We start from the raw sequence: 26,853 nt of genomic DNA, 5'->3' as shown, positions 1-26,853 counted from the left end.
CTTTTCTCAGAATTCAGAATGTGGTTCATCTCCTATATGTTCATATGCCTGTGAAGTTAGCACTTTTTACACTGATTTATAAGAGGCCGCTTATTTTTATGTTTCCTTTATCAGACTGTACCCATCAGGAAAACAAAGCCATTATAAGAATTGTAGGACTAAGGTATTTATTACAGGAATTACATTTGCCAAATATAGGAGCTGGGAAAATGAGGGTCTGGAAAAGGAAAATTGAAGGATCAGAGTATATGGGGCAAGGGATAAAAATGTAGCCTGCTCTACTGTGGCGTGCCAGTCAGGGTCGGAGAAAGGATGACTAAGCAGGCTGTTTGAAACACTGGTGTGGGAAACAAATGGAAGCGTGCAGGGAAATCTGATAACCCGAGCATGCCCAAGCTGCTGAAGTGGAACTATGACGGGGAGCTTGCTGGGGAAATCTACGGAAACTGCCGAATGTGGAACGACTCTGCTTTTCTGAAGCTACTGTCTTCAGGTCCGCAGCCCAGTGCCTGGTGGTGGGCCTGGGGCTGCTGTTGGCCAGCAGGGCCTGTAGTCATGAAGATGCTATAGAGTAGAGAGGAGTGAGCTGCTGGGCACCTTTGTATTTGTCCATCACTGACTAACCATGATCAAGATCTTCCAACAATAATGGCTTCTGGTCACTTTTGCCTTCTTTTGTGGCCAAAATTTCTAACCTAGAAATGTGAATCCTAGCCTTAGCAAAGTTGGCTATCTTGTGCTCATGATGTATTCTTAGAATGTAGCAAAGTTTCTGGCACATAGACAGCACTTAATATTTAATAAACGAAAGAAGAAATGGAAGACCATTTATACGCTGCAAATGAGAAGCAAAGCAAAATTTGTCACTGAGACATGAAAGTGTTTCATAAATCTCTTTCTTGACTATAACAGTTAATTCAACATTTATGTAGTACTGCTGTTTTATTGATAGATTGGTGACTAAGAGAAGTCCAGCAAAAGAAGAATTTGTCACTGTATGTCCAGTACTGTCAATGGGAGAGGGTACTCGGACTGACTCCTTCACTGGCTTTCCTCATCAGTGCAGGCTACACTTTGATCCCCTTCCCCAAGAACTCCCAGATGGACAAAGGACAGGGGAACAAGAAGGTAGGTGACTTTCTTGTTTGTCATCACTGTTTCTAGACCAGTGTTTCTCATCCTTTGCTTCCCATTCGAATTCTTCAGCGAGCTTAGAAATATCTAAATGCTGAAGCTGCTCTCAGGTGCGACCCAGGCATCAATATTTTTTAAAGTTCTCCATGTGATTCCAGTGTGTATCCACGTTTATGTTTCTATGTGAAGTTAGTGCTTCGCATACAACTAACTTGTGTTTCACAGTTAGCCAGCAGCATTGGTATTACCTACTCACATCCCAGACCTACTACATTAGAAAATGTATTTACCAAGATCTGTAGGTGGTACAAAGTACACTAAAGTTTAAAAAGTGCTGTTTCAGACCATTTTTACCAGAACCCAGTGCCAAGGCAAAAAATAAAAAAAAGATTCAGTAACGTCTAGTTTTAACACTGCATGTTCTCACTCATAAGTGGGAGTTGAACAATGAGAACACATGGACACAGGGAGGGGAACATCACATACCAGGGCCTGTCAAGGGGTGGGGAGCTAGGGGAGGGAGAGCATTAGCGGAAATACCTAATGTAGTTGACGGGTTGATGGGTGCAGCAACCCACCATGGCACGTGTATACCTATGTAACAAACCTGCATGTTCTGTACATGTATCCCAGAACTTAACGTATAATTAAAAAAAAAAAAACTCTCAAGACAGAAGAGATATGGATCCTTAATGATGTACACTTCTTAGCAGTTTTTCAATTAGGATACACATCTAAAATTATTTGAAGATTGGTACATTAATACCTGTTTCTGCTCCCAGGACTGATGAAAATACTCTGAATATAAAAATGTTCATATTCTGTAGACAGCCCAGAAATAATGCTGCACTCCTATAACCATCTGATCTTCAACAAAGTTGACAAAAACAAGCAATGGGGAAAGGATTCCCTATTCAATTAATGGTGCCGGGATAAGTGGCTAGCCATGTGCAGAAGACTGAAGCCGGACCCCTTCCTTATGCCATATACAAAAATCAACTCAAGATGGATTACATACTTAAATAAAGCCTAAAACTATAAAAACCCTGGAAGATAACCTAGGAAACCCCATTCTGGACATAGGCCCCAGTAAAGATTTCATGATGAAGACACCAAACGCAATCGCAAGAAAAGCAAACATTGACAAATGGAACCTAACTAAAGAGCTTCTGCACAGCAAAATAAACCATCAACAGAGTAAACACACAACCTACAGAATGGGAGACAATATTTGCAAACTACACATCTGACAAAGTTCTAACATCCAGAATCTTTTTAAAAAATCTTTTTGAGATAGAGTTTTGCTCTTGTCACCCAGGCTGGAGTGCAATGGCGCAATCTCGGCTCACTGCAACCTCCACTTCCCAGGTTCAAGCGATTCTCCTGCCTCAGCCTCCTGAGTATTTGAGAATACAGGTGCACACCACCACGCCCGGCTAATTTTTTGTATTTTTAGTAGAGACAGGGTTTCACCATGTTGGCCAGGCTGGTCTCAATCTACTGACCTCAGGTGATCCACCAGCCTTAGCCTCCCAAAGTGCTGGGATTACAGGAGTGAGCCACCGTGCCTGGTCTAATATTGAGAATCTATAAGGAACCTAAAACAAATTAACAAGCAAAAAACAACCCCATTAAAACGTGGGCAAAGAACATGAACAGACATTTTTCAAAGGAAGACATACATGTGGCCAACAAGCATATGAAAAAAATTCAACATCACTAATCATTTGAAAAATGCAAATCAAAACCACAATGAGACAGCATCTCACACCAGTGAGAATGGCTATTATTAAAAAGTAAAAAAATAGCAGATCCTGGTGAGGCTGCGGAGAAAAGGGAATGCTTATACACTGTTCGTGGGAATGTAAATTACTTCAGTTATCGTGGAAAGCAGTGTGGCGATTTCTTAAAGAACTTAAAACAGAAGTACCATTCAACCCAGCAGTCCCATTATTGGGTATACACCCTGAAGGAATGCAAATCATTCTATCTTAAAGACATGCAGGGGTATGTTCATTGCAGCACTATTCACAAAAACATGGAATCAACTTAAATGCCCATCAATCATAGACTGGATAGAGAAAAATGTGGTATATGTAAACCATAGAATACTATGCAGCCATAAAAAAGACCAAGATCATGTCCTTGGCAGCAACATGGATAGAGCTGGAGGCCATAATCCTAAGTAAACTAATACACGAACAGAAAACCAAATACCACACGTTCTCACTTATACGTGGGAGCTAAACATTGAGTACACATGAACACAAAAACAGGAACAACAGACACTGGGGCCCAATTGAGGCCATGGAGGATGGGAGGTAGGAGAGGACTGAAAAACTACCTATCAGGTACTCTGCTTATTACCTGGGTGATGAAATAATCTATAAATGAAACCCCTGCGATACACAATTTACCTATTTAACAAACCTGCACATGTACCCCTGAGCCTAAACGTTAAAAAAAAAATCGTCATATTTTGACCTTTCACTTTTTTTTTTTTTTTTTTTTTTTTTTGAGATAGAGTCTCGCTCTGTCACCCAGCCTGGAGTGCAGTGGCTGGATCTCAGCTCACTGCAAGCTCCACCTCCCGGGTTTATGCCATTCTCCTGCCTCAGCCTCCCGAGTAGCTGGGACTACAGGCGCCTGCCACCTCGCCCGGCTAGTTTTTTATATTTTTTAGTAGAGACGGGGTTTCACCGGGTTAGCCAGGATGGTCTCGATCTCCTGACCTCGTGATCCGCCCGTCTCGGCCTCCCAAAGTGCTGGGATTACAGGCTTGAGCCACCGCGCCCGGCCCACATTTTTTAAAAATGAGAGGATATTTGCATAATTCTAACAAACAGTCTTATAATAAAAAGCTGATTGAGGAGAAAACCTCTATAAACCAATCCCAAGAAATATTAATATTAATACAGGGTTCTTACCTGTATTGATATGTACATAAAATCAGAAGTTTCCTAGAAAAAGAAAAAAAGAGCTTCTTCAAATACTTACCAGAAGTGGTATTATTTGTAAAGTATTTTTTTTGATGGATGAGTTTTTGCAAATGGATTCTTGTATATCTGAAATAATTATACCACAATACCAAAATAATTTAGTTACATATACAGAAATAGAAGAATGACTAAAGAATCAATTATTAAATTCTGATGTATCCAAATATTCAAAATTGAGTAAGAAACTTTTTTCTATCACCCCCTAGAAATAGTCTTTATACTTATATTAGGTCCAAAAATGGAAGTAATTTGATTATAAACAATTATATAAAGCTTATGTTGATAAAAGAGAATTCCTAATACTTTTACTATTATATAACAATCTTCATTCAAATATTATGTTTTTTTTCTTTTTTTTTTTTAATCAAAAATATTAATTTTGGCCGGGCGCGGTGGCTCAAGCCTGTAATCCCAGCACTTTGGGAGGCCGAGACAGGCGGATCACGAGGTCAGGAGATCGAGACCATCCTGGCTAACACGGTGAAACCCCGTCTCTACTAAAAAATACAAAAAACTAGCCGGGCGAGGTGGCGGGCACCTGTAGTCCCAGCTACTTGGGATGCTGAGGCAGGAGAATGGCATGAACCCGGGAGGTGGAGCTTGCAGTGAGCTGAGATCTGGCCACTGCACTCCAGCCTGGGCAACAGAGCGAGACTCCGTCTCAAAAAAAAATAAAAATAAAAATATTAATTTCATCCTTGGAGCTTCTCAGAAAAAAAAGAGATGTTTATTTAGTTATTGAGGCATAAAAAATTGAGTAACTTGGTTCCCTTTTCAATTTTTAGATTTTTGTCTATATAACAGCAAGCATCTGAGCAAAAGAAAAATAATTCATGCAGAATCTTTTACAGGAAACATTTAAATATGTGGAAGTATCAAATAAAAATTTAAAAATTCTCCAATTATTGACTTAAATTTTTTTCTTTATCTGCATAATTTTACATCTTAAACTCATAGCCTTAGTTCATGATTGTAGCTCCCTTTTTATTAACATATTATTTTAAAATTTAGTTTTAATTTAAAAATACAGAGTATATAAAACATATATGCATATTTTAATTAATACTTATAAAGCTAATGTCTGTGTAACCACCTAGATTAAGAAATTTGAACATTATCACTACCTTGGAAGCTTCCTGTCACTTCCTGCCTACACAATGCCCTATGGATTTCATTTCCTTCCCTCACTCAAAGAGGTAACCAACTGACTATACTGGTTTCTTTGTGATTTTAGCACATATTAATTGCAAGTATGCAAAATAATATCGTTTAGTTTTATCTGTTTTTAGACTTCATACAAATAGAATTGTACTGTCTTTATTCTCCTGTGATTTACCTTTTTTGCCCCAAATTATAAATTTTTAGATTCATCAATGATGATGTGTGTAGCTGTAGTTTGTTTATTTTCTTTTTGTTTTTTTCTGTTGCTGTTTCAGTTTGGAAAATTTTTTGTTGACCTATATTCAAGTTCACTGATTCGTCAGTGGTGTCTTGAGTCTAATGATGAACACATATAAAACATTTTCCATTTCTGTTACTTTTCTTTCTCACACATCTGTCTCTCATAGTTTTCACCTCTCTGCTGAAATTCTCCATCTGTTCACGCACGTTGTCTATCTCTCTCGTGTTGTTCATCTTTCCCACTATAACTTTTAGCATATTAGTCATAGTTAATTTAAGTTACTTGATAGTTCCAACATCTTGGTCATCTTTGCATCTTATTCATTGATTGCTTTGTCCCTTGATAGTGTTTTTTTCTGTTGTTCTTTTGGTATGTCTCATAATTTTTGACTGAATGCTGGACATGATTTTTGGAATACTAGGAACCGAGGTAGATAGTATTTGTGTCTTGAAATGAGTATATGCACTTCTGCCACTTCTGCTAGGTCACTGGAGGGTATGTGTGTGTGTAGGTGTGTGCAGTGTGTATGTGTAGATGTTTAAAACCTTAGTAGGGAATTTGAGCTTTTTTTTTTGAGACAGGGTCTCCCTCTGTTGCCCAAGCTGGAGTGCAGTGCTGTGATCATGGCTCATTGCAGCCTTGACCTCCTTGGGCTCAGGTTATCCTCCCACTTCAGCCTCTGGAGTAGCTGGGACCACAGGCCTGTGCCACCATGCCTGACTAATTTTTTTTGAATTTTTTGTAGATACAGGGTTTCACCATGTTGCCCAGCTGGTCTCAAACTCCTGGGCTCAAGCGATCTGCCTGCCTCAGCCTCCCTGAGTGGGTTTGGGTTTTGTTGTTGCTGTAGCCAACTACAGTGCATTACTAACATTACTAATTTCAAATTCCATTAGTGTTACTCTGTACTTATGCAGGGGTCTTGGAGAGTCCCCCCACCCCTTGAAATGTTCCTGTTCTGCCCTCATGTTTTGGCCTTCCTATATGTGTGTACAGGAGAAGGGATCTCTCTCTATGCCCTTGCCTGTCTCCCAGTAGTAGATTTAGTTGTTACTTGGTACTTGCTGGTCTGGTGGTGGGGAAGTAGGGTAATTTTTCTGTTGCCCTGGTCCAGGCTCAGTCTTAAGCAGACCCTGTGTGCCCCCTCTTTCTCCTGCTCCTCCTTCCCATGACAGTTAACTTTGCCTTGTATCTTTGGCAGATTTTGTGTAAGAGAATTTTAGACCCCTCCTCTAACAGTAGGATACCTCTAATGGTTTTGGCCCAGGAATGTTTCTTGCTCCTCTCCCAGGGGTAGAGGCTTTTTTCCCTTTACTTTTTCCCTATCCCCAGTACGTCTTCACCTGTGCCTTGAGAGCAATCAAGAAGGTATGCGGCCTCTGTCCCAGATGGCCTTTATTCTGCAGGGGGCAAGGTTCTGTATGGGGGGCGCTTCATGCCTTTCCTACAGCAGTGGCTGCTGCCCTTTGTCAGGCCTGCACTACTGAGGAAGGGTTTCTCTTGTCCCCTGTTCTGCCTCCTATTTTCCTCATGAACACTCAATGTAGATCCATGGAGAAGAATCTGAGTAGGTGTGAAGTTCCCTTGTGCCTATGGCTCCCAGAGGTTCTACATCCTCACAGTAGTCCACATTCATCTTTTAGCAATCTGTTGAAAATTTAAACAGAATTTCTAAGATCAGCTTGATGGAACCCGACATTTCCCTCTCTCATATTCTCCCATGGGTGAGAAAATGTTCACGACCTGTCTCTCTTTAGATGTTTATGTGTTTTCTTGGATGCTAGGCTACTTGGTTGTGAGGCGACCTCAGCTCTCTAATTGGCTCAAGAAAAGTTATACTTTTGCCATTTATCTTTTATTGTTCTTCGAATGGGATTGATACATTCTGGCCTTCTGCATTTTAGGAGGAAATATGTGTGTGGTTCTGAACCATAGGTGATTTTTGCCACCCAGGGGATATTTGGTAAAGTCTAGGAGCACTTGTCATGATAGGGAAGTGCTATGGCATCTAGTGGGTAGAGGCCAGAGATGCTGCTAAACATGTTACAATGCACTAGACAGTCTCCCACAATAAAGCATTATCCAGCTCAAAATGTCAACGGTGCTGAGGTAGAGAAAACCTGATAGATACACAAAGTATTTCTATTGTTGTTCAGATCTAAATATTTAGAAATTCCTATTATTTTTTTTTCTTCAGAATCATGATTTATTTAGAAACTTGTTTCTTAATGGTTATCTTTTAGTTAGTAGATTTTAGGTAAATTGCATTGTGGTTAGAGGATGTGGGCTGTGTGACTCCGATCCTTTGAAACGTGTTAAGGCTCGTTTCATGGTCTTATATATGATTCATTTTATAAAGATTGTATGTTCACTTACAAAGAACATGTCCCTTTGATCAGTTTTGTTAATCATATTTAATTTTTATACATCTATTTGATTTTTAAAATCTATTTGTTCTATCAATTACTAACAATGGTATGTTAAAATCACCTACGATGGTTAAAATTATTTTATATATTTTGAGGCTGTGTTCTTAAGTGCATATAAAAATCTTATGTATTTCTTCTGAAGTAAGACTTTGCTCATCATAAAGTGATTTTTTTTTTTTTTTGAGACGGAGTCTCGCTCTGTTGCCCACTTGGAGTGCAGTAGCGCGATCTCGGCTCACTGCAACCTCCACCTCCCAGGTTCAAGCGATTCTCCTGCCTCAGCCTCCTGAGTAGCTGGGACTACAGGCACGCACCAACACACTCAGATAATTATTGTATTTTTAGTAGAAACGGGCTTTCACCGTGTTGGCCAGGATGGTCTCGATCTCTTGACCTTGTGATCTGCCTGCTTCGGCCTCCCAAAGTGCTGGGATTACAGGAGTGAGCCACTGCACCTGGCCCAAAGTGATACTTTTTATGTCTAATAATGCTTTCTATTTAAAAGTGAATCAAAACCAGCTTTCCTTTGGTTAAAACTTGCTTGGCATACCTTTTCCATCTTTTTTTGCTTTCAGTTTTTTAATATCCTTATGTTTTAAATATATTGTTTATAAACAGAATATAGTTTCAACGTAAAGTTCCATTTAACAACCTCTTTCAACTGTACCACTTACTACATTTACAATTATTGTAAATATACTCCTACATATAATCTTACAGTATTTCTTCTATGTTTATTTTTCTCTCCTTTGTTGCTTTATTTCAGATTGATTTGTCAGCTTTTATGTGCCACTTTTCCTTCTCTACCAGATTGGAAGTTGTATATTACATTTCTAGTTCTTTAGTTGTGACTCTAGTAATTATCACAGGCATACTTCAGTTATCAATATCTAACTTTAATCTAGGACTTTACCCAATTCCCTAACAATATAAACATCCTACTATACTTTAACTCCATTTATGCCCTCTCAACTTATGTACTATTATTGATAGGTATTTTAATTCTAACCTTTTTATCTCTGAAACATATACTACTTTATTATATTTATTGTTTTATGCAGTGTTTGTTGAAATTTACTCTCTCAGACTGTCCATCTGAGGTTAACTGCACTTTCTGCCTGGTGAAGTGCGGTGAGAATTTTCTTTAGCAAGTCTGCTGTTAACAAAGTCTCTTGGTTTTTGTCTGAACATATTTTTAATTCACCCCTCTTCTTGAGAGACATTTTCATGTTAAGAAGGTATTAAATGGCTGGGCGTGGTGGCTCACGCCTATAATCCCAGCACTTTGGGAGGCTGAGGAGAGTGGATCATGAGGTCAAGAGATCGAGACCATCCTGGCTAACACGGTGAAACCCCCTCTCTACTAAAAAATACAAAAAATTAGCCAGGCGTGGCAGCGGGCGCCTGTAGTCCCAGCTACTCGGGAGGCTGAGGCAGGAGAATGGCATGAACCTGGGAGGTGGAGCTTACAGTGAGCTGAGATGGAACCATTGCACTCCAGCCTGGGCGACAGAGCGAGACTCCATCTCAAAAAAAAGAAGGTATTAAATTTGAAAGTTACTTTCTCTCAGCACATTAGACATGTTATCAATATCTTCTGAGTTTTTTTCATTGTTTTCTGCCTTTTTTGTTGCTGATTAAAATTAACTGTGATGTATCTTGTGGTAATTTCTTTTTATTTATTCTGAAATACGTTGGGTTGTTGAACTTGTAGGTTGGTATTGTTCATCAAATTGGAAAAGTTGTCAACCATTATCACTTTAGATATTGTTTCTGGCCTTTCAGGCTTTTTAATTTACTCTTTTGTGTCTCTTAAGCTCTATATCATATTTTCCATCTCTTTGTCTCTCTAAGATATATTGTGGATAAATTTCTTTGATTCGTGTTCTAGTTTACTAATTCTCTCTTCGGATGTCTGTAATCTGGTGGTTAACCCATCTACTAAATTTTATGTTTCAATTATTATATTTTCAATTTCCAGGCATTCTATTTGGGCCCTTTTTCAAATCTGTTTGTTCTTTCTTTATAGTTTCTTATTCCCTGCATGTTTAAGTTTAAAAATGACTGCATTTTTGCATTTTTTTTTTTTTTTTTTTTGAGACGGAGTCTCACGCTGTTGCCCAGGCTGGAGTGCAGTGGCGCGATCTCGGCTCACTGCAAGCTCCGCCTCCCGGGTTCCCGCCATTCTCCTGCCTCAGCTTCCTGAGTAGCTGGGACTACAGGCGCCCGCCACCGCGCCTGGCTAATTTTTTTTTGTATTTTTAGTAGAGACGGGGTTTCACTGTGGTCTCGATCTCCTGACCTTGTGATCCGCCCGCCTCGGCCTCCCAAAGTGCTGGGATTACAGGCTTGAGCCACCGCGCCCGGCCGAAAGCTTTTTTTTTTTTTTTTAGGAAAAATTCCCTCTTCCTGTGCTGCCTCCTGTGTGTGTGCATGTGTGGTGCTGCCTCCTCTGTGTGTGCATGTGTGGTGCTGCCTCCTGTGTGTGTGCATGTGTGGTGCTGCCTCCTGTGTGTGTGCATGTGTGGTGCTGCCTCCTCTGTGTGTGCATGTGTGGTGCAGAGCTCGTTGGGTGGCCCAGCTTTATGATGAAAAGATCTTCTATGAGACTACTCATCTTGAGTAGGCCTGTTCCCTTTTTCCTATGAGGCCATGGAAAGCAAAGTTCAATTTCACTCCATGAGTTAAATATCCTCAGGACAAGAGCTAGCTGCAGCACTCTTCTTATTTTTTGAGTTCTTGTCTACATTTAGTTCTTGGTCTTAAGCATTTCTTACATTCTTACTAGATCATCACTATATTGCAGATTTAAAAAATACTTAATCAAGCATTTATGGTTGTTTTGATGGATGGTCAGTATAGGTACGTAGCCTGTCCATTGCTGAAACAGAAGTCTATTCATATATTCCAAAAAGACGGGTAAGTCTGCCAAATAAGTTGACATCATCACAAATGATATGGCATACTTGAACTAGTATTCAAATATGTTCTGAATGGTTATACACTCAATTAAGTCATATGGATACATTTTGTATTTTTCCTTTCAATTTTTAAATTAAAGTTTAAATTAAAATTATCTAAGTGAAAAATGCAGTATTTCTTATAAGAGGTGTTCTTCCATACTTACAATGTAGTCTTTCATTGAGATCATTAAGGGACTCTAGGATCTTCTGTTCTTCAGCTGATAGTGTGCAGATGTTGAATTGTTGAGTTTTACTTAAAGGTAGATTTGATTTCTGTATCTGTTTGCTATTCAAGACAGTCAGAATCTCATCCTCCGGCACTGATGCTTTCACTAAGTTTTCAGCCATCAAAAACTCAGAAGTACTATCTGAAACTACAGAAACTTACATCAGTTATTCTTTGATCCCCTTTTGTCTTTGAGATCAGCCCTTATACATACTTACACATACTTAACTGTCTGTATGTATTCATATTACAAATAGAAACCTAGTAAATATCTGCTACTTTGATTTCATCTATCAGGATTCTCTATCTAGCATTTTCCCATCCTTCATTTTTAAAAAAAGGATATTGAAAATGAAAGCAGTGAGTTAATAAAAATTCCCAGAGTATGACTTAACTAAAGAAAAAAATATTTAATGTAGATAGTTTTTGTAATATGTTTATTATTCATTGGTCGTACAAAAAAGATGACAGAGACCGTTTTTATAATAGTAGTTATAATGAATTATAAAAAAGTAAGACACAAAAAAGCTTAAGGAAACATTAGAAACTTTGATGATCAGCTGAACAGAACTGACAGCCTAGAAACAGATCCAGTTAGATATAAGAACATGTGATCAAAGAAGCATCAAAGACTTGACAGAAGGGAAAGATGATTTTATAAATTAGTTGTTGCTTATAAAAGAATCAATTTGGGCTGGGTGCAGTGGCTCATGCCTCTAATCCCAGCACCTTGGAAGGCTGAGGCGGGTAGTTCACTTGAGGTCAGGAGTTCGAGAGCAGCCTGGCCAATGTGGTGAAACCTCGTCTCTACTAAAAATACAAAAATTAGCCAGGTGTTATTGTGGGCGCTTATAATCCCAGCTACTTGGAAGGCTGAGGCAGGAGAAGCACTTGAACCTGGGAGGTGGAGGTTGCAGTGAGCTGAGATTACGCTACTGTGCTCCAGCCTCGGTGACAGACTCTGTCTCAAAAAAAAAAAAAAAAAAAAAAAAAATCAATTCGTAGTTTTATTTCCCACTGTTTGTTAAAACAAATTCCAAAGACATTAAAGACAAACTTAAGGAATCAACCCATTAATTAAAGCAACCCTGAAGAAAATGAAACAAATGTTTCTGAATTTCTATATTGGGAAGGTTCTTCGACAAAGCTTAAAAGTAATAGAGAAATCAGTAAAAAAAAAAAAGACTAAAACATGTTTATTTAAAGCCAGTCTTCTCTAATATACTTTAAATTTCTGAAGAGCAATACTTTTGTATGTTTTGTTCATTATTATAAATGTTAAGTATTACTTATCCAAAAATGCTTGGGACTAGATGTGTTTCAGGTTTTGGATTTTTTTAGAATTTTGGATATTTGCACATACATGAGACATGTTGGTGATGAGACCTAGGTTTAAACATGAAACTCGGCTGGGTGTGGTGGCTCATGCCTGTAATCCTGGCACTTTGGGAGGCTGAAGTGGGTGGATCACCTGAAGTCAGGAGTTCAAGACCAGCCTGGCCAACATGGTGAAGCCTCGTCTCAACTAAAAATACAAAAATTACCCAGGTGTGGTGGCACACGCCTGTCATCCCAGCTACTTGGGAGGCTGATGCAGGAGAATTGCTTGAACTTGAGAGGTGGAGGTTGCAATGAGCTGAGATTGCACCACTGCACTCTATCCTAGGTGACAGAGTGAGACTCTGTTTCAAAAAAAAAAAAAAAAAAAAAAGAAACTCATTTATGTTTCGTATATACCTTATACACACACCTGAGGTAATTTTATGTAACATTTTAAATAATTTTGTCCATGAAACGAAGTTGGTGTATACTGAACCATCAGAAAGCAAAGCTGTCACTGTATCAGCAATCTATGTGGATGATCTGTGGTTGTCTGGCATCACTGTTATTCCTGACTCCGAATTTATATCTACTGAAAAGCAATGATGTTCTTACACCTATTCACACATAAGTACTTAACAGTAAAAAATAAGATGTATCCTTCATACCCTGAGAAAATAATGTGTTCAGAGCAACTAAGCACCACAGTAACATCACCAGAATTCCTGTGTCAGCTGTTCAGCAACAGCAACAAGGAACAATGGCAGGCTTCCAACCTTAGGTATTATGTTACATTTTGATCAAATGGTTACTGTACACTGTATTTTCTTTTTTTAGGTGAGAAGAAACATCAGAAGCAGCTGAGGCACAAGGAAGTGGGTCCTCTAGGGATGAGGAAATATTCTGCTAGATGACCTTAAAAACTGTTTCTTCCAGAGTCTTTTGCCTTAACATTTACAATGGTTTTTTTTTTTTTTTTTTTTTGGTCTTTGATTTTATAAACCGGCATAATTTCTTCTTGTTATGAGTGCATACTGCTCTAGTCGTTCAATAAACCCATCACACATTTTCATCATATTGTCAATTGGCACTTTTTTTTTTTTTTTTTGCAGTGTTAACAATGTCATTATCATCACTATTATCACAATCATCTTAATTCAGAGCTCTTTTGGCTATTTCACCATTGGTCAATGAAAACACCTGGAGTCTTATTATCGATGTTAATAACCTCTTTGATATCCAGTTCTTCCAGCTTACTGATAGACTCTCAAGGTATATTTTTTGCTTATGTAATAATGTCAGACATCATTTTTTTCTCACTTGACATATGGAATCCTTCAGTCACTACCTTGTTCATCATCATCACTGAATATAGTTGCAGGCCAGAGGTTGTGCCAGGAATGCACAATTGTGTCTTCAGTCCTGTGTTTCAAGTGTTTGCAACAGCATGTATGGCATCCTTCATGCTAAACTCATTTTGAAAACCTTCTACATCCACACCTCTGTTCACTGTTGCTGGCATGCTGTTCAAGAAAGTGTTTATATACATTTACTCTTCATCTATCTAAGGATACTCTGGTCACACGGCTGAATTAATGAAGTAATATTTGGGGGAAAACACATGGCAAAAACATTATTTTTGATGAGAATTTCAGCTGGAGGATGAACAGAACAGTTGTCAAAGAATAACAAAATCTTGCAGTCATCATTCGATCCAGCTTCCCTGATATAAAATGTTTGTGAAACCATGGCTGGGCGCGGTGGCTCAAGCCTGTAATCCCAGCACGTTGGGAGGCCGAGACGGGCGGATCACGAGGTCAGGAGATCAAGACCATCCTGGCTAACACGGTGAAACCCTGTCTCTACTAAAAAAATACAAAAAAAAAAAAAACTAGCCTGGCGAGGTGGCAGGCGCCTGTAGTCCCAGCTACTCAGGAGGCTGAGGCAGGAGAATGGCGTAAACCCGGGAGGCGGAGCTTGCAGTGAGCTGAGATCCGGCCACTGCACTCCAGCCTGGGCGACAGAGTGAGACTCCGTCTCAAAAAAAAAAAAAAAAAAAGTTTGTGAAACCAATCAGAAAAGATGTCCCTGGTGATCCATGTCCTTTTGTTAGCATATTAATGGACTGGTAAGAAATTCACTCCTTGAAAACAGTGAGGACACAAGATTTTGTCTATCATAGCAAGTTTACACTTAGGTGTGACTGAGTCATTAGCACACCCCAGCAGTTATTCTGTTATTCTTAATTCTTATAGGGGCTGTCTCATCAGCTACAGTCAATGTCTTTCTTGAGTAACAACACCAAGACAGTGATATTTCATCAGCAACATATACTTGTTCTGGTGTCAGATTTTCATCAGTGATGACCTTGGCAAACTCTTCAATTAATTTCTCTGCTGCTTTGTAGAGAAAATTGTGCTGCCTGATCACCATAAATCTTTAAAAATAATGCTGTGTCTTAAATACTGTGTCTATAACCAGCCTGTTGAATATTCATAGTTCTCTTCAATTTTCAGTTCATCATGATAGATCTTTGCTTGTTTCATGATCAGCATATCATTAAGTGGCACATGTTCACTGCGACGCTGAGGGATCCACTCTTTGACTTCATGGTTGAAATCCTATGCAGAGTTTTTATATTTTGCATTAACTTCTGTTCATCTCTTCCAAAACAGAACTTCAACAGTTTATCCTTCTGTTTCTTCACGTCATATATTGTGGTCTTTCCAACACTATCCTTTTCTATATGACATTTTACACTATGTTGCTCGTCTAGTTTCTCCAACAGTTTGACTTTCTGTGCTATTGATAAACAGAAATGTTTCCTTTTTTTTTAATCACTGCTACCCACAGGGGTATCTTCAGGTCTTTTTAATATTTTCAACAATATCTTTACACCATAAAGCAGAGAAAAAGCAAAAAAAAATATATATATATAGTGAGTAATGCATGTAGGTCTTGGCCCCATGTGGGGCCTTGTGGGGAATCTGCCATTGGTACATATACCATTTTATTACTCCCTGTGAGGATGCTTATATGGGGGAATCCGGGTGTGCATGGAACAGATATAGTGCAGCTGAAGAGGGTTGAGAGGATCTTTTTTCCCCTTGGGGATGCTAAATAAACTGTGTGGCATGAGCCTGTGTTTTAGCTGTTACCTATCACATGAAGTCAGGTGTAAAATTTTCCATTTGTGGTATAATATCAGGGGTCAAAAAACTTTGGACTTTAGAGCATTTTTGATTTGGAAATATTTGGATTAGGGATATTCAACATGTACATCCAATACCTACTTACAAGCAGAAGATTAGCTCTCAATAATCATTTATTGAATGAACAAATAAAAATTAAAACTTATGTGAAAATACAATATAAGTAGAATAACATGCAAATAGTAAAGTAGTGAAAACATCTTCAACTAATATAAGAATTAGAATCCTTGATAGCTAAAGAATTTGCAGACATTAGTAAGAAAATTTCAAACTCTAATATCTAAGCTAAGAAAAAAGAGTACAAAGAGACAGTTCACCAAAAAATACACAGAAAAGCAATTAAGCATAATATTAATGAAAGGTATAGAAATCAAAACTAACATAATACTATTTTTTTTGCAAATACTATTTTCATAGCAAATATGAAAAGATTCTACCTCAAGTTGACATACAACACTGGACATATACTACTAGAACAATTTTGAATAATACTTTTCTGGAAAATACTTTAGTAATATATATGAAAAGCCATATCAATGCTTATTTCTTTTGATCCACTATTCATTTAATACACAGAGTTTAATTCAATAAATATTTACTGGGTGTAGGCCGGGCGCGGGGGCTCAAGCCTGTAATCCCAGCACTTTGGGAGGCCGAGACGGGCGGATCACGAGGTCAGGAGATCGAGACCATCCTGGCTGACACAGTGAAACCCCGTCTCTACTAAAAAAATACAAAAAAACTAGCCGGGCGAGGTGGCGGGCTTCTGTAGTCCCAGTTACTCGGGAGGCTGAGGCAGGAGAATGGCGTGAACCCGGGAGGCGGAGCTTGCAGTGAGCCAAGATCACGCCACTGCACTCCAGCCTGGGCGGCAGAGCGAGACTCTGTCTCAAAAAAAAAAAAAAAAAAAAAAAAAAAATTTACTGGGTGGCATTTACATGTCAGTTACTGTAATTTTAATTCTGGAAATCTAACCTACAGAAATAAGTAAAAATCAGAAAATAACTTGATGTAGAAAGATGTTCAATACATTATTATTTAGAATAAAGAAACACTGACAATGACCTAGATGTGCAGAGGTGAGGAGAGTTCAGGTTCTAAATGGTGGTTTAACAATTACATAATATATTAGCATCTGAGAATAGGCATACAAGAAAAAAAAATCACTGGGAACAAAGATCAGAGGAAAATGTTTAAACTAAAACGTACCTTCTTCAACATAAGAAGTACCCCTTGTAGTTTGTTTTGGCTCACTTGAACTTAGCTGGGCACTTTGTCCACAATTCTACAAAAATAGAATATTGAATTAAAACATATTTCCATATTTAAAATTCATATGTACATGAACTTTTAAAAAACATTTAATTGCTATATATATTTTCAGCTATAATTGTTCACATAACTTGTATATTACATTTTTTAGAGCTGAATTCAAGAATTATTATAATAAAGAATTTCTATGGTAACAGAATATTATGAATAATGTTTTATGTCCACTAAAAAATTTTCAGGTTATCATATTGTCCTGGATATTTGGAAGAGGTAAAGTGAGTAGGATGGTAATCAAAAGTGCTAATTAGGCCAGCACAGTGGCTCATGCTTATAATCCCAACACTTAGGGAGGCCGAGGTGGGCGGATCACAAGGTCAGGAGATCGAGACCATCCTGGCTAACCTGGTGAAACCCCGTCTCTACTAAAAAATACAAAAAATTAGCCGGGAGAGGTGGCACACACTTGTGGTCCCAGCTACTTGGGAGGCTGAGGCAGGAGAATCACTTGAACCCAGGAGGTGGAGGTTGCAGTGATCTGAGATTGCGCCACTGCACTCCAGCCTGGGCGACAGATCGAGACTCTGTCTGAAATATAAAAGAAGTGCTAATTAAAGAAAAGGTAAGAAATTACCTTAAAGTTTATAACCTAGTTGGTTTATCATTGTAAGCGTGAATCACAACTATTAGCCAAAAGCATCTGACTACAGCTAATGCCAAGGATAGGTAATTATCTTATATGACAAAACTTAAAACACAAATAGCTGCCCCAGTGCTGCACAGAACCTTGAAAATGGAAGTCTCAGAACACTGGCAAAAAGTGTACGCATCCAACACTTTCTGAGAGATACCAACTTCCCTTCCCTGAATATGGTCTACCTCCTTCTTTATTACCATTCTGTTTCACTTTAAGAAATAATTGTTTTCTGTCAGATAAAACTGCCTGGCTATGACTATATGTAACTTTTGTTCAGTCTGATCTGATGAGAAACTGCAGATTTTTGCAACAGCTCTCCTTCAGTAGATCTCACAGTCTTGTTTGATCTCCATTATAGACTTGAGAAACCTTGGACTGAAATCCTGGTGCAAACCTTTTCTACCCTTTCTACGTTTCACTTATCTCTTTGAGATTTTCTCCATATAGATGTCATGGGCTGGAGAAAATCCGGTATGATAACATGCATTTCCTAATACAAGGTGACAAGGGCCACTGCTTAGTAACTGAACCCTTGCTTAGGCTCTGGAACAAAAAACAAAAACGAAAACAAGTCAAAATAATAAGGATGAAAAAATTTGATTCAGGAACACTGACCTATTCTTAGGCTAACAAGTGTTTGGAAGGTATGTAAGTGGATGGGTGAAGATCTGTATGTGAAAGTGGAAGGGAGGCTTCTGAAAAGGACAAAAATGGGCTCTAAACATATTAAGAATGCGAAAGAGCAAGAGACAGAAGAATAGAATAAGACCTAGTAAAATAAAAATGAGTTTACAGAGGGCACTAATAACAGGCATTTAAAATTTTGTTAGTTCGTTTTCTTGGTTATAATTACATATTACTTTTAAATTTATAATATATTAATGAAAATAAGGAAAAAATAAGGGTAAAGATTTTTTGCATTGTGCATTTTGAGATGTTGGATGTGAACACAGCAGTTGAAATGGAAGGACTTATTAGGCATTATTGTATTTGTAATCAGGAAGTTATATCTGTAATTAACCATTACACTATTAAGCAATAAAAATATATGGGTAATAGGATTAACTTTTTTTACATAAATATTCAACTAAATGACTTGTTTTGCTGATAAGATTACATCATTGTTGATTATTCTCCATATAATAATCTTATCCATATAAAAATCAGTACTTCCTATAATATACAAATCATAGCACCTTCAACCAGTAACTTGGAATATAAATTCTTCATAAGGCATTTTATTATAAATATTCCAGTTTTATTTTAAAAAGTCAGAGTGACATTTAAAGTGGAAACTCCCAAGTGAAATGCTATTTACTTATCTATCTAGACTTTTAATATTCTAAAGTCAATCCCTGGATCAAGTTAGACCTCTAGAAAATGCCATATTTGACTTCATTTACTTAGCTCTTACAGAATTACCTCCATTTATTTTAATTTTATTTCATTTTTTTGAGAGACAGGGTCTTGCTCTGTCACCTGGGCTGGAGTACACTGGCACAATTATAGTTTACTGCAGCCTCAAACTCCTGGGCTCATGCATCCTCCCACCTCAGCCTCCCAGGTAGCTGGGACTACAGGCATGCACTAGCATGCCTGGCTAATTTTTTTATTTTTATTTTTGTGGAGATGAGGTCTTGCTATGTTACCCGTGCTGGTCTTGAACTCCTGGGCTCAAGTAATCCTCCTGCCTTGGCCTCCCAAACTGCTGGGACTACAGGCATGAGCCACCATGCCTGGCCATTATTTAAAAATTGCTATTATGCTGTTTACTTTTTTTGAAGATCTCTATCTCAAATAGTCATATTAAACTCTTTATTTATTTGTTGTGGAACTGTTGTTAGGAGCATATTCATTATGTATTTCAAAGTTCCCTATGAAAGGTCCTTAGTGGGAAATGTTTTTTAAAATTGTATCCCAAACAACAACATCATCATCAATATCCCTTGAGAAGTATATAACTCATCTAATTTTCCTTTTTGCCACGTCTTCCAGGAAGCTTAGACACAAATAGGATATTCAATCACATGAAACTATAGTTGTCTTTATGATTAGCATGCTTGCGTTTTTCTTTTTGAGATGGAGTCTTGCTTTTGTTGCCCCAGCTGGAGTGCAATGGTGTGATCTCAGCTCACCGTAACCTCCGCCTGCTAGGTTCAAGCAACTATCCTGCCTCAGCCTCCCAGTTGCTGGGATTACAGGCATCTGCCACCACTCCTGGCTAATTTTTCATATTTCTAGTAGAGACAGGGTTTCACCATGTTGGTCAGGCTGTTCTTGAACTCCTGACCTCAGGTGATCCACCCGCCTTGGCCTCCCAAAGTGCTGGGATTACAGGTGTGAGCCACCGTGCCTGGCCTAGCATACTTGTTTCTTCTATCCAGGTCTCTAATTTACCTTTCTTTCTTTTTTAAGTGCATATTTAAATAGCTTTGTTGAATTTTGTTGTGAATGACCTCATTTTTTCCAGCATTGGCTATCAATAATAACAAATAAAATAATAATGATTTAGAGTTGGTTTAAAGCTTTCATTGGTAACTGATTATATAGGCTAACTAGAATGCAGCAAGTAGGTATAGTGGAATAATTTCCTAGCATAAAGATTCCAAGACTGCTTCACAAAGGGCTTTGGCTATATTTATGTTATGGTATACAGTCTTTAAGAACCTCTGTTTTCCAAGCAATTTTTTAATATTGAATAGAGATTTTGATTAATATTGTACTTACATTAATTTGCTCACTGTCCTTCTGTCCTACAGATCCAGGGTTTTGTCTTTTCTGCTCTAAAATATTTCTTCGCTTAGTTTCAACAATTCGTTTTCTTCTCGTAAAAGTAGACCCTTGAACAAATGCCAGCACAATATCAAAAATATGCAAGTTGAGTAGCCAATATATATCCACTACAAACTTTCAAGTTACTTTCAAACATCAAGAAAACTCTGTAAGTTTAATTTATTCAGTTGGCATACTTTATTGAGCTCCTCTTATATGTTCTATGCATGGCACAGTTAAAATGTTGAATTTAACAAAATCCTTGCTTCTGAGGGGTTTATAGTTTAGAGCAGTAACCTCCAGAGCATGATGCAGAACACCAGAAGACTGTGTGACATAATCCACTGGTGTGCTGGAAGAACATATTAGAATTCCAATTCATATTTATTATCTAAAAATTAGAAGTAAAACTTCACTCATGTAATATACGATTGACACTGGCACCCTGGTTATTTTGCAAGGTGGATGCTCATGTAATGCATGAAGTAAACTCAGTTATCTTAAGAGTCAAAATTCCAAGTGTGAGAGGTTGACAGTGGTGTCATGATTCATTAGCTCTCGTAAGCTTCCTGCAATGTACTAAAAATTATGTGTACCCAGGTAAGTGAACTTATGCGTATCTTACAGTATCTTAACAAGCCCTCACAAAATAACAAAGTGGCTAAAATAACTTTTGTAGGGCTTCTACTATATCTTTGGTATTTATTATTAAAGTGAGTTGTAGGTACATGAATGCTTACTATACTATTTTTCTTTGCTTTTTTTTTTTTTTTTTTTTTTTTGAGACAGTCTTGCTCTGTCGCCCAGGCTGGAGTGCAGTGGTGCAATCTTGGCTCACTGCAACCTCTGCCTCCCGGGTTCAAGTGATTCTCCTGCCTCAGCCTCCCGAGTAGCTGAGACTACAGGTGCATGCCACCACGCCAAACTAATTTTTGTATTTTTAGTAGAGATGGGGTTTCACCATGTTGGCCACGATGGTCTTGATCATAAGGAAATCAAATACTGCATGTTCTCACTTATAAGTGGGAGCTAAACTTTGAATACACACGGTCATAAAGAAGGGAACAACAGACACTGGGGCCTACTTCAGAGTGCAGGGTGGGAGGAGAGCAAGGACTGGAAAACCACCCTTGGGTACTATGCTTACTTCCTAGGTGACAAAATAATCTGTACACCAAAACCTAGTGACATGCAATTTACCTATATAACAAAGTGCACATGTACTCCTGAACCTAAAAGTTAAAAAAGAAACAACAACAAAAAAATAAATGAAGGAGGGGGGAAGATAAATAACTTGCCCAAGGCCATGGAGCCAGTAAGGGGCAAAGCTGGGATTCAGCTCCAATTAGTTGGGTTCTAAAATCTAAACTTCTAGCTCCTACACATATGCTAGTAATTTTCATTCTGATTTGACTGTGTCTCACAGAAATAAATGTATTTTGCATTGTGACCTTGGATACATACATAGTTTTATAAAATATATTTATCCTCACAACATATGATACTTTCTGGTAGTTTCCATTCTAGAATATTCTAATTCTAAAATTAGACTTCATTAAAAAAATACTGGTTACCAGTCGTTGATTTCACAATTGATGAACGAGTCATATCCCACAGTTTAAAAAGCACTGTATTATGCTTATTTCCACCTGTATCAATATGCTAAATGCTACATATGCAAAATATTATAGTTTCCACTGAGATTATTTCGGCAGCAATATAGTTTCTATGTTGTTTTCTATTCTTGGAATTTTCTTCCTCTAAATCTTGAGAAGTCCTCATCTTTATCTAAAAAGCTTTAAACACCTTGCATAAAAATTCCCTTGTTCATGTAACTGCTGTGTCAAGGTTTTATCTCATCCCTCAGTCTGCTCATCAATCTTCTGAAGTCACTTTTGTACTTTCTTGATTGAATTATTTATCTTTGTGCTTTATTGTTCTTTGTAGTTTTGTGGATTGTAAATTATTGATCGCAGTTAAAGACACAGTATATGCCTGAAACAGTTTATGTATTTTTCTGTTCATATATATGTGCTTAAATATTATCTAACAATTAATACAATAGCTGAGAATCTTGCTATTTTTGCAAAAATAATGTAGCTTGCACTGGTATCTCTGGCCAAATTCCTAGTTTCATATGAAAATTCTAGATATGATAGTTTCACCACCACAACTCAAAATAAAGCAACTAATCTTCAATAAAGCATTATATTTTTTAAAATCTGTAGTATTCTTAATTGTAAACACAAAAAAAATACCGGAGACAATCTCAGAATTATAGTTTTGGAAAAAATCTTAGAAGTCAACTAGTTCAACCTGTAACCTATGGATCTAAATTACTCACAGGTGGACGTTCAACTGCTGCTTGAATGGAATAGTGATGAGGAGCCACTACCTCATGGGGGCATTCTCTTCCTTTGCTGGATAGCTCAAATCCTTCCTTATGCTGAGCTGAAAACCTCTCTGCAATTTTTACCCTTTCATTTCAGTTCTGTTTACTCCTTCTTCTTTGTAATAAGCCTTCAAATATTTGTACACAGCTGTCATGTCTCTTAGGCTTGTGTTTCTTTAACTGACTTTTAGACTGAATCTCTCCTCTCATAGCCCTGGGTAATCCAGTTTGTTTATAATTCCTTAAAATATATATTATAAAATGACATAAAGTACAGCAGTACTTCTAAAGATCTGCTTGTTACTGCCTAAAATTATTATCCATCACCTAGGTATTAAGCCCCGGATGCATTAGCTATCCTGATGCTCTCCCCTCCCCACTCCAAGACTCTAGTGTGTGTTGTTCCCCTCCCTGTGCCCACGTGTTCTCATTGTTCAGTTCCCATTTATAAGTGAGAACATGTGGTGTTTGATTTTGTGTTCCTGTATTAGTTTGCTGAGGATAATGGCTTCTAGCTTCGTCTATGTTCTTGCAAAGGACATGATCTCGTTCCTTTTTATGGCTGCATAGCATTCCATGGTGTATATGTACCACATAATTAGAAACCATTTTACACTGTACGACTGAAAAACATTAAAAAGTTTATCAGACTTTTGGTGAAGATGGAGTAAAGGCAACTTTCATATATTACTCTGGAAAACAATTTGGATTACCTAGTAAAGCTGAAAATACACATACCATATGGCTCAGCAACATGTGCATCAGTAGATGTACAAAGCTGTTCTTGGAAGAATTATTCATAAAAGGAAGAAACTAGAAGCAACCCAAATGTCCAATGCCAGGAGAATGAAAACATTGTTTGAACATTCATATAGTTGAATGCGACTGTAGCAATGAATATGAAGTATAGCCAACTAATCAATCTAAAAAACAAAGTTGATTGCAATGCATTCATATGTGGCAAAATTATCAAGAAAATCATGGAATAATTAACATGATTTTTTTTTTTGAGATGGAGTCTCACTCTGTCGCCCAGGCTGGAGTGCAACAGCACGATCTCGGCTCACTGCAACCTCCACTTCCCAGGTTCAGGTGATTCTCCCACCTTAGCCTCCGGAGTAGCTGGGACTAAAGGTGCGCGCCAGCACATCCGGCTAATTTTTGTAGTTTTAGTAGAGACAGGGTTTCACTATGTTGGCCAGGCTGGTCTTGAACTCCTGACCTTGTGATTCACCCGCCTCGGCCTCCCAAAGTGTTGGGATTACAGGTGTGAGCCACCGTGCCCAGCTTAACGTGAAATTCTTCATGGTGTTCACGTCTGTAACAGAGGAAGGGGATGCAGTTGGGAAGAAGCATATAGGGCTTCGTAGGTATTGGGATTTTTCTTTTCTTTCTTATTTTATGTTTTTTGGAGACTGAGTCTCGCTCTGTTGCCCAGGCTGGAGTGCAGTGACATGTTCTTGACACACTGCAACCTCTGCCTTGGGATTGAAGTGATTCTCCTGCCTCAGCCTCCTGAGTAGCTGGGATTACAGGTGCTCACCACCACGCACAGCTAGTTTTTATATTTTTAGTAGAGACAGGGTTTCACCATGTTGGCCAAGCTGGTCTCAAACTCCTGGGATCAAGTGATCCACCTGCTTTGGCAACCCAAAGTGCTGGGATGACAGGTGTGAGCCATGGCACCTGGCCACTATTGGTGATTTTCTATTTCTAAAAGTGAGCAATGGGTACAGGGTTCTCTTATGATTAGTCTTAACTTGTTCTTATATGCCACATACATTCTTTTCTATGTCAGATATATTTCACAATTAAAACTTTAAAAAGCATGCCAGGCACCATGGCTCACAACTGTAACCCCAGCTACTTGGGAGGCTGAAGCAGGAGGAGCTCTTCAGCTCAGGAATTCAAGATCAGCCTGGGCAATGCAGTGAGTCCCCACCTTAAAAAAAAAATAAAGGCAACCCCCCCCCAAACTGTAAACAGTAAACTGAATGCAAATAAATGTATGACTTTATAGCTATTTCTGCTAAACTGAACTTTACTGGTTTTGATTTGCCAGTTCAGTTAGCCAGGATGATTCTGAAGCTTGCTTCCAGCCTTGATTTCATCAGTAACTTCCTTTGATACTCTGCACTATCCACAAATTGTATAGATTAATGTACTATTTTTTTCCATGTATATTACTAAAAAAATTGTTGTTATTAAGAGTTTAAAAAAAACAAAGTAAGGCTGGGCACGGTGGCTCACACCTATAATCCCAGTACTTGGGAGGCCTAGGGAGGCAGAGCACCTGAGCCTGAGCTCAGGAGTTTGAGACCAGCCTGGGCAACATGGTGAGACTTCATCTGTACCAAAAATACAAAAAATTAGCCAGGTGTGGCGGTGCGTGCCTGTGGTCTCAGCTACTGAGAGGGCTGAGGTGGGAGGATCGCTTGACCTTGGGAGGCAGAGGTTGCACCAAGATCGTGCCATTGCACTCCAGCCCGGGTGACAGTGAGATCCCTGTCTCAGAAAAAAATAAACAAAGTAGCTCAATATTTAAGAACATAGATTCATAATGCCTTAATTTTGAGTATGCCACTTACACTAGCTATGCAATTTATACAGTCAGTTATCCTCTATGTGACCCAGTTTCCTCATCTATAAAATGGGTGTAAGAATATTACTCACCTCACAGATTTATTGGGAGGATTAACTTTGTTTCAATATTTAAACTGCTTAGTGATTGGAACATAATAAATGTTACCTAATTTTTGCCTAGGATATTTCCTCATCTATAAAATGTGACAGTTTAAAGGAAATTGTCACATTGGTCCTTTCTAGTAATCAAATTTTTGATTCTGTGAAGATATTCTTAATAATTATTGGAAAAGAAAAAAGTGTTCTTTTTGAAATCAGATTTAAATAATGTGTCAACATCATTTGGCTTTCAAAAAAATGGAAGTAGAATCTATGTATAGAAAAGTGCACGAATTGAAAATAAACAGATTATATATCCAAACCCAGATTTCGCAGCCACTCATGTCAAGAAACTGAATATTACTAGCACCAAAAATGCTCCCCTCATTACCTGTTTCTATATACTCCCCTGCCATAATTTTACCTGTTTTTGATATAAATGGAGCAGAATATGCATTTTTATTGTGCAGTATGGTTCTTTTGCACAATATTAAGGTGTAAGGTATACCCACACTGCTGTTTTTCAGCAATAGCTCATTTATCTTAGAGTATTTCATTAAATGAATAATGGAATTTAACTCTATTTATATATTATACTATTGAAGAGCATTTTGAGTTCTTTATATCTTCTGGATATAAGCCCTTTGTCAGTAATATGCATTACAAATATTCTTCCACTCTGTGGTTTGCCTTTTCAATCTGGTAATGGTTTTTTGGATGAAAATAGTCTCTCATTTTAAGAAAAATGAGCAGTGAAAGTATTTGATGAGGAAAGAGAAGTGGGGAAATTAGATGTTTGGGAAGGATGTTTGAAATAATTATTTCAAAGGAAGGACAGTGAATTTACGAGAGAAACAGTAGGAATACTCAGTAAGGTTGCTCATCAGAAAATGTGGATCATAAATCTACAGTATAGCCAATATGCCTGGCACATTGGTATGAATTTCTCTGCTACTTAGAAGGAGGCAGAGAAAAAGTAAATAATTTTTTCCCCTGGGTGGGGGAGGGTTGTTTGATTCCTGTGACAAAAAAGACCAAGAGGCAAAGAGCTTAGGATATTGGTAAAAGAACTATTGAAATGATGAACCTGGCCAGGCGCAGCGGCTCATGCCTATAATCCTAGCACTTTGGGAGACCGAGTGGGAAGATGGCTTGAGCCCAGGAGTTCAAGACCAGCCGGGGTATCATAGGCAGACCCTGTATCTATATAAAAAAATTAGTTGGGCATGGGGGTGTGTACCTGTAGTGCCTGAAAGGTTGAGGTGGGAGCACTGCTTGAGCCCAGGAGTCCCAGGCTGCACTGAGCCATGATCATGCCACTTTGCCCTAGCCTGGGGCACAAAGTGAGACCCCCAT

The 26,853-nt window shown here is 38.3% G+C and overlaps 1 protein-coding gene and 1 long non-coding RNA gene across 5 annotated transcripts in view; one reads left to right on the top strand and one right to left on the bottom strand.

Moving 5' to 3' along the window:
• CEP126 (centrosomal protein 126) overlaps window positions 1–26,853 on the bottom strand; it is a 78,074-nt gene that overhangs the window by 2,874 nt on the left and 48,347 nt on the right. For 3 of the 4 annotated variants that reach the window (XM_005579437.4, XM_045371126.2, XM_005579439.4), the window contains 4 exons: window positions 20,379–20,491; window positions 16,895–16,970; window positions 11,092–11,301; window positions 4,132–4,199 (listed from right to left, as the gene is read on the bottom strand). In XM_005579437.4, coding sequence (XP_005579494.3) covers window positions 4,132–4,199; window positions 11,092–11,301; window positions 16,895–16,970; window positions 20,379–20,491 — 467 coding nt within the window. Of the gene's footprint in view, window positions 1–4,061; window positions 4,095–4,131; window positions 4,200–11,091; window positions 11,302–16,894; window positions 16,971–20,378; window positions 20,492–26,853 lie in introns of all 4 variants that reach the window. The other variant, XM_005579438.5, reaches the window with a different exon arrangement.
• On the top strand, window positions 996–13,364 carry LOC135967108 (uncharacterized). Its single transcript, XR_010580972.2, has 2 exons — window positions 996–1,128; window positions 13,311–13,364. It is a non-coding gene; the product is annotated as an uncharacterized lncRNA (long non-coding RNA).

This window comes from Macaca fascicularis, chromosome 14, assembly GCF_037993035.2.
Source record: "Macaca fascicularis isolate 582-1 chromosome 14, T2T-MFA8v1.1".
Lineage (NCBI taxonomy): Eukaryota > Metazoa > Chordata > Mammalia > Primates > Cercopithecidae > Macaca > Macaca fascicularis.
This window is presented reverse-complemented; position numbering and strand designations above follow the sequence as displayed.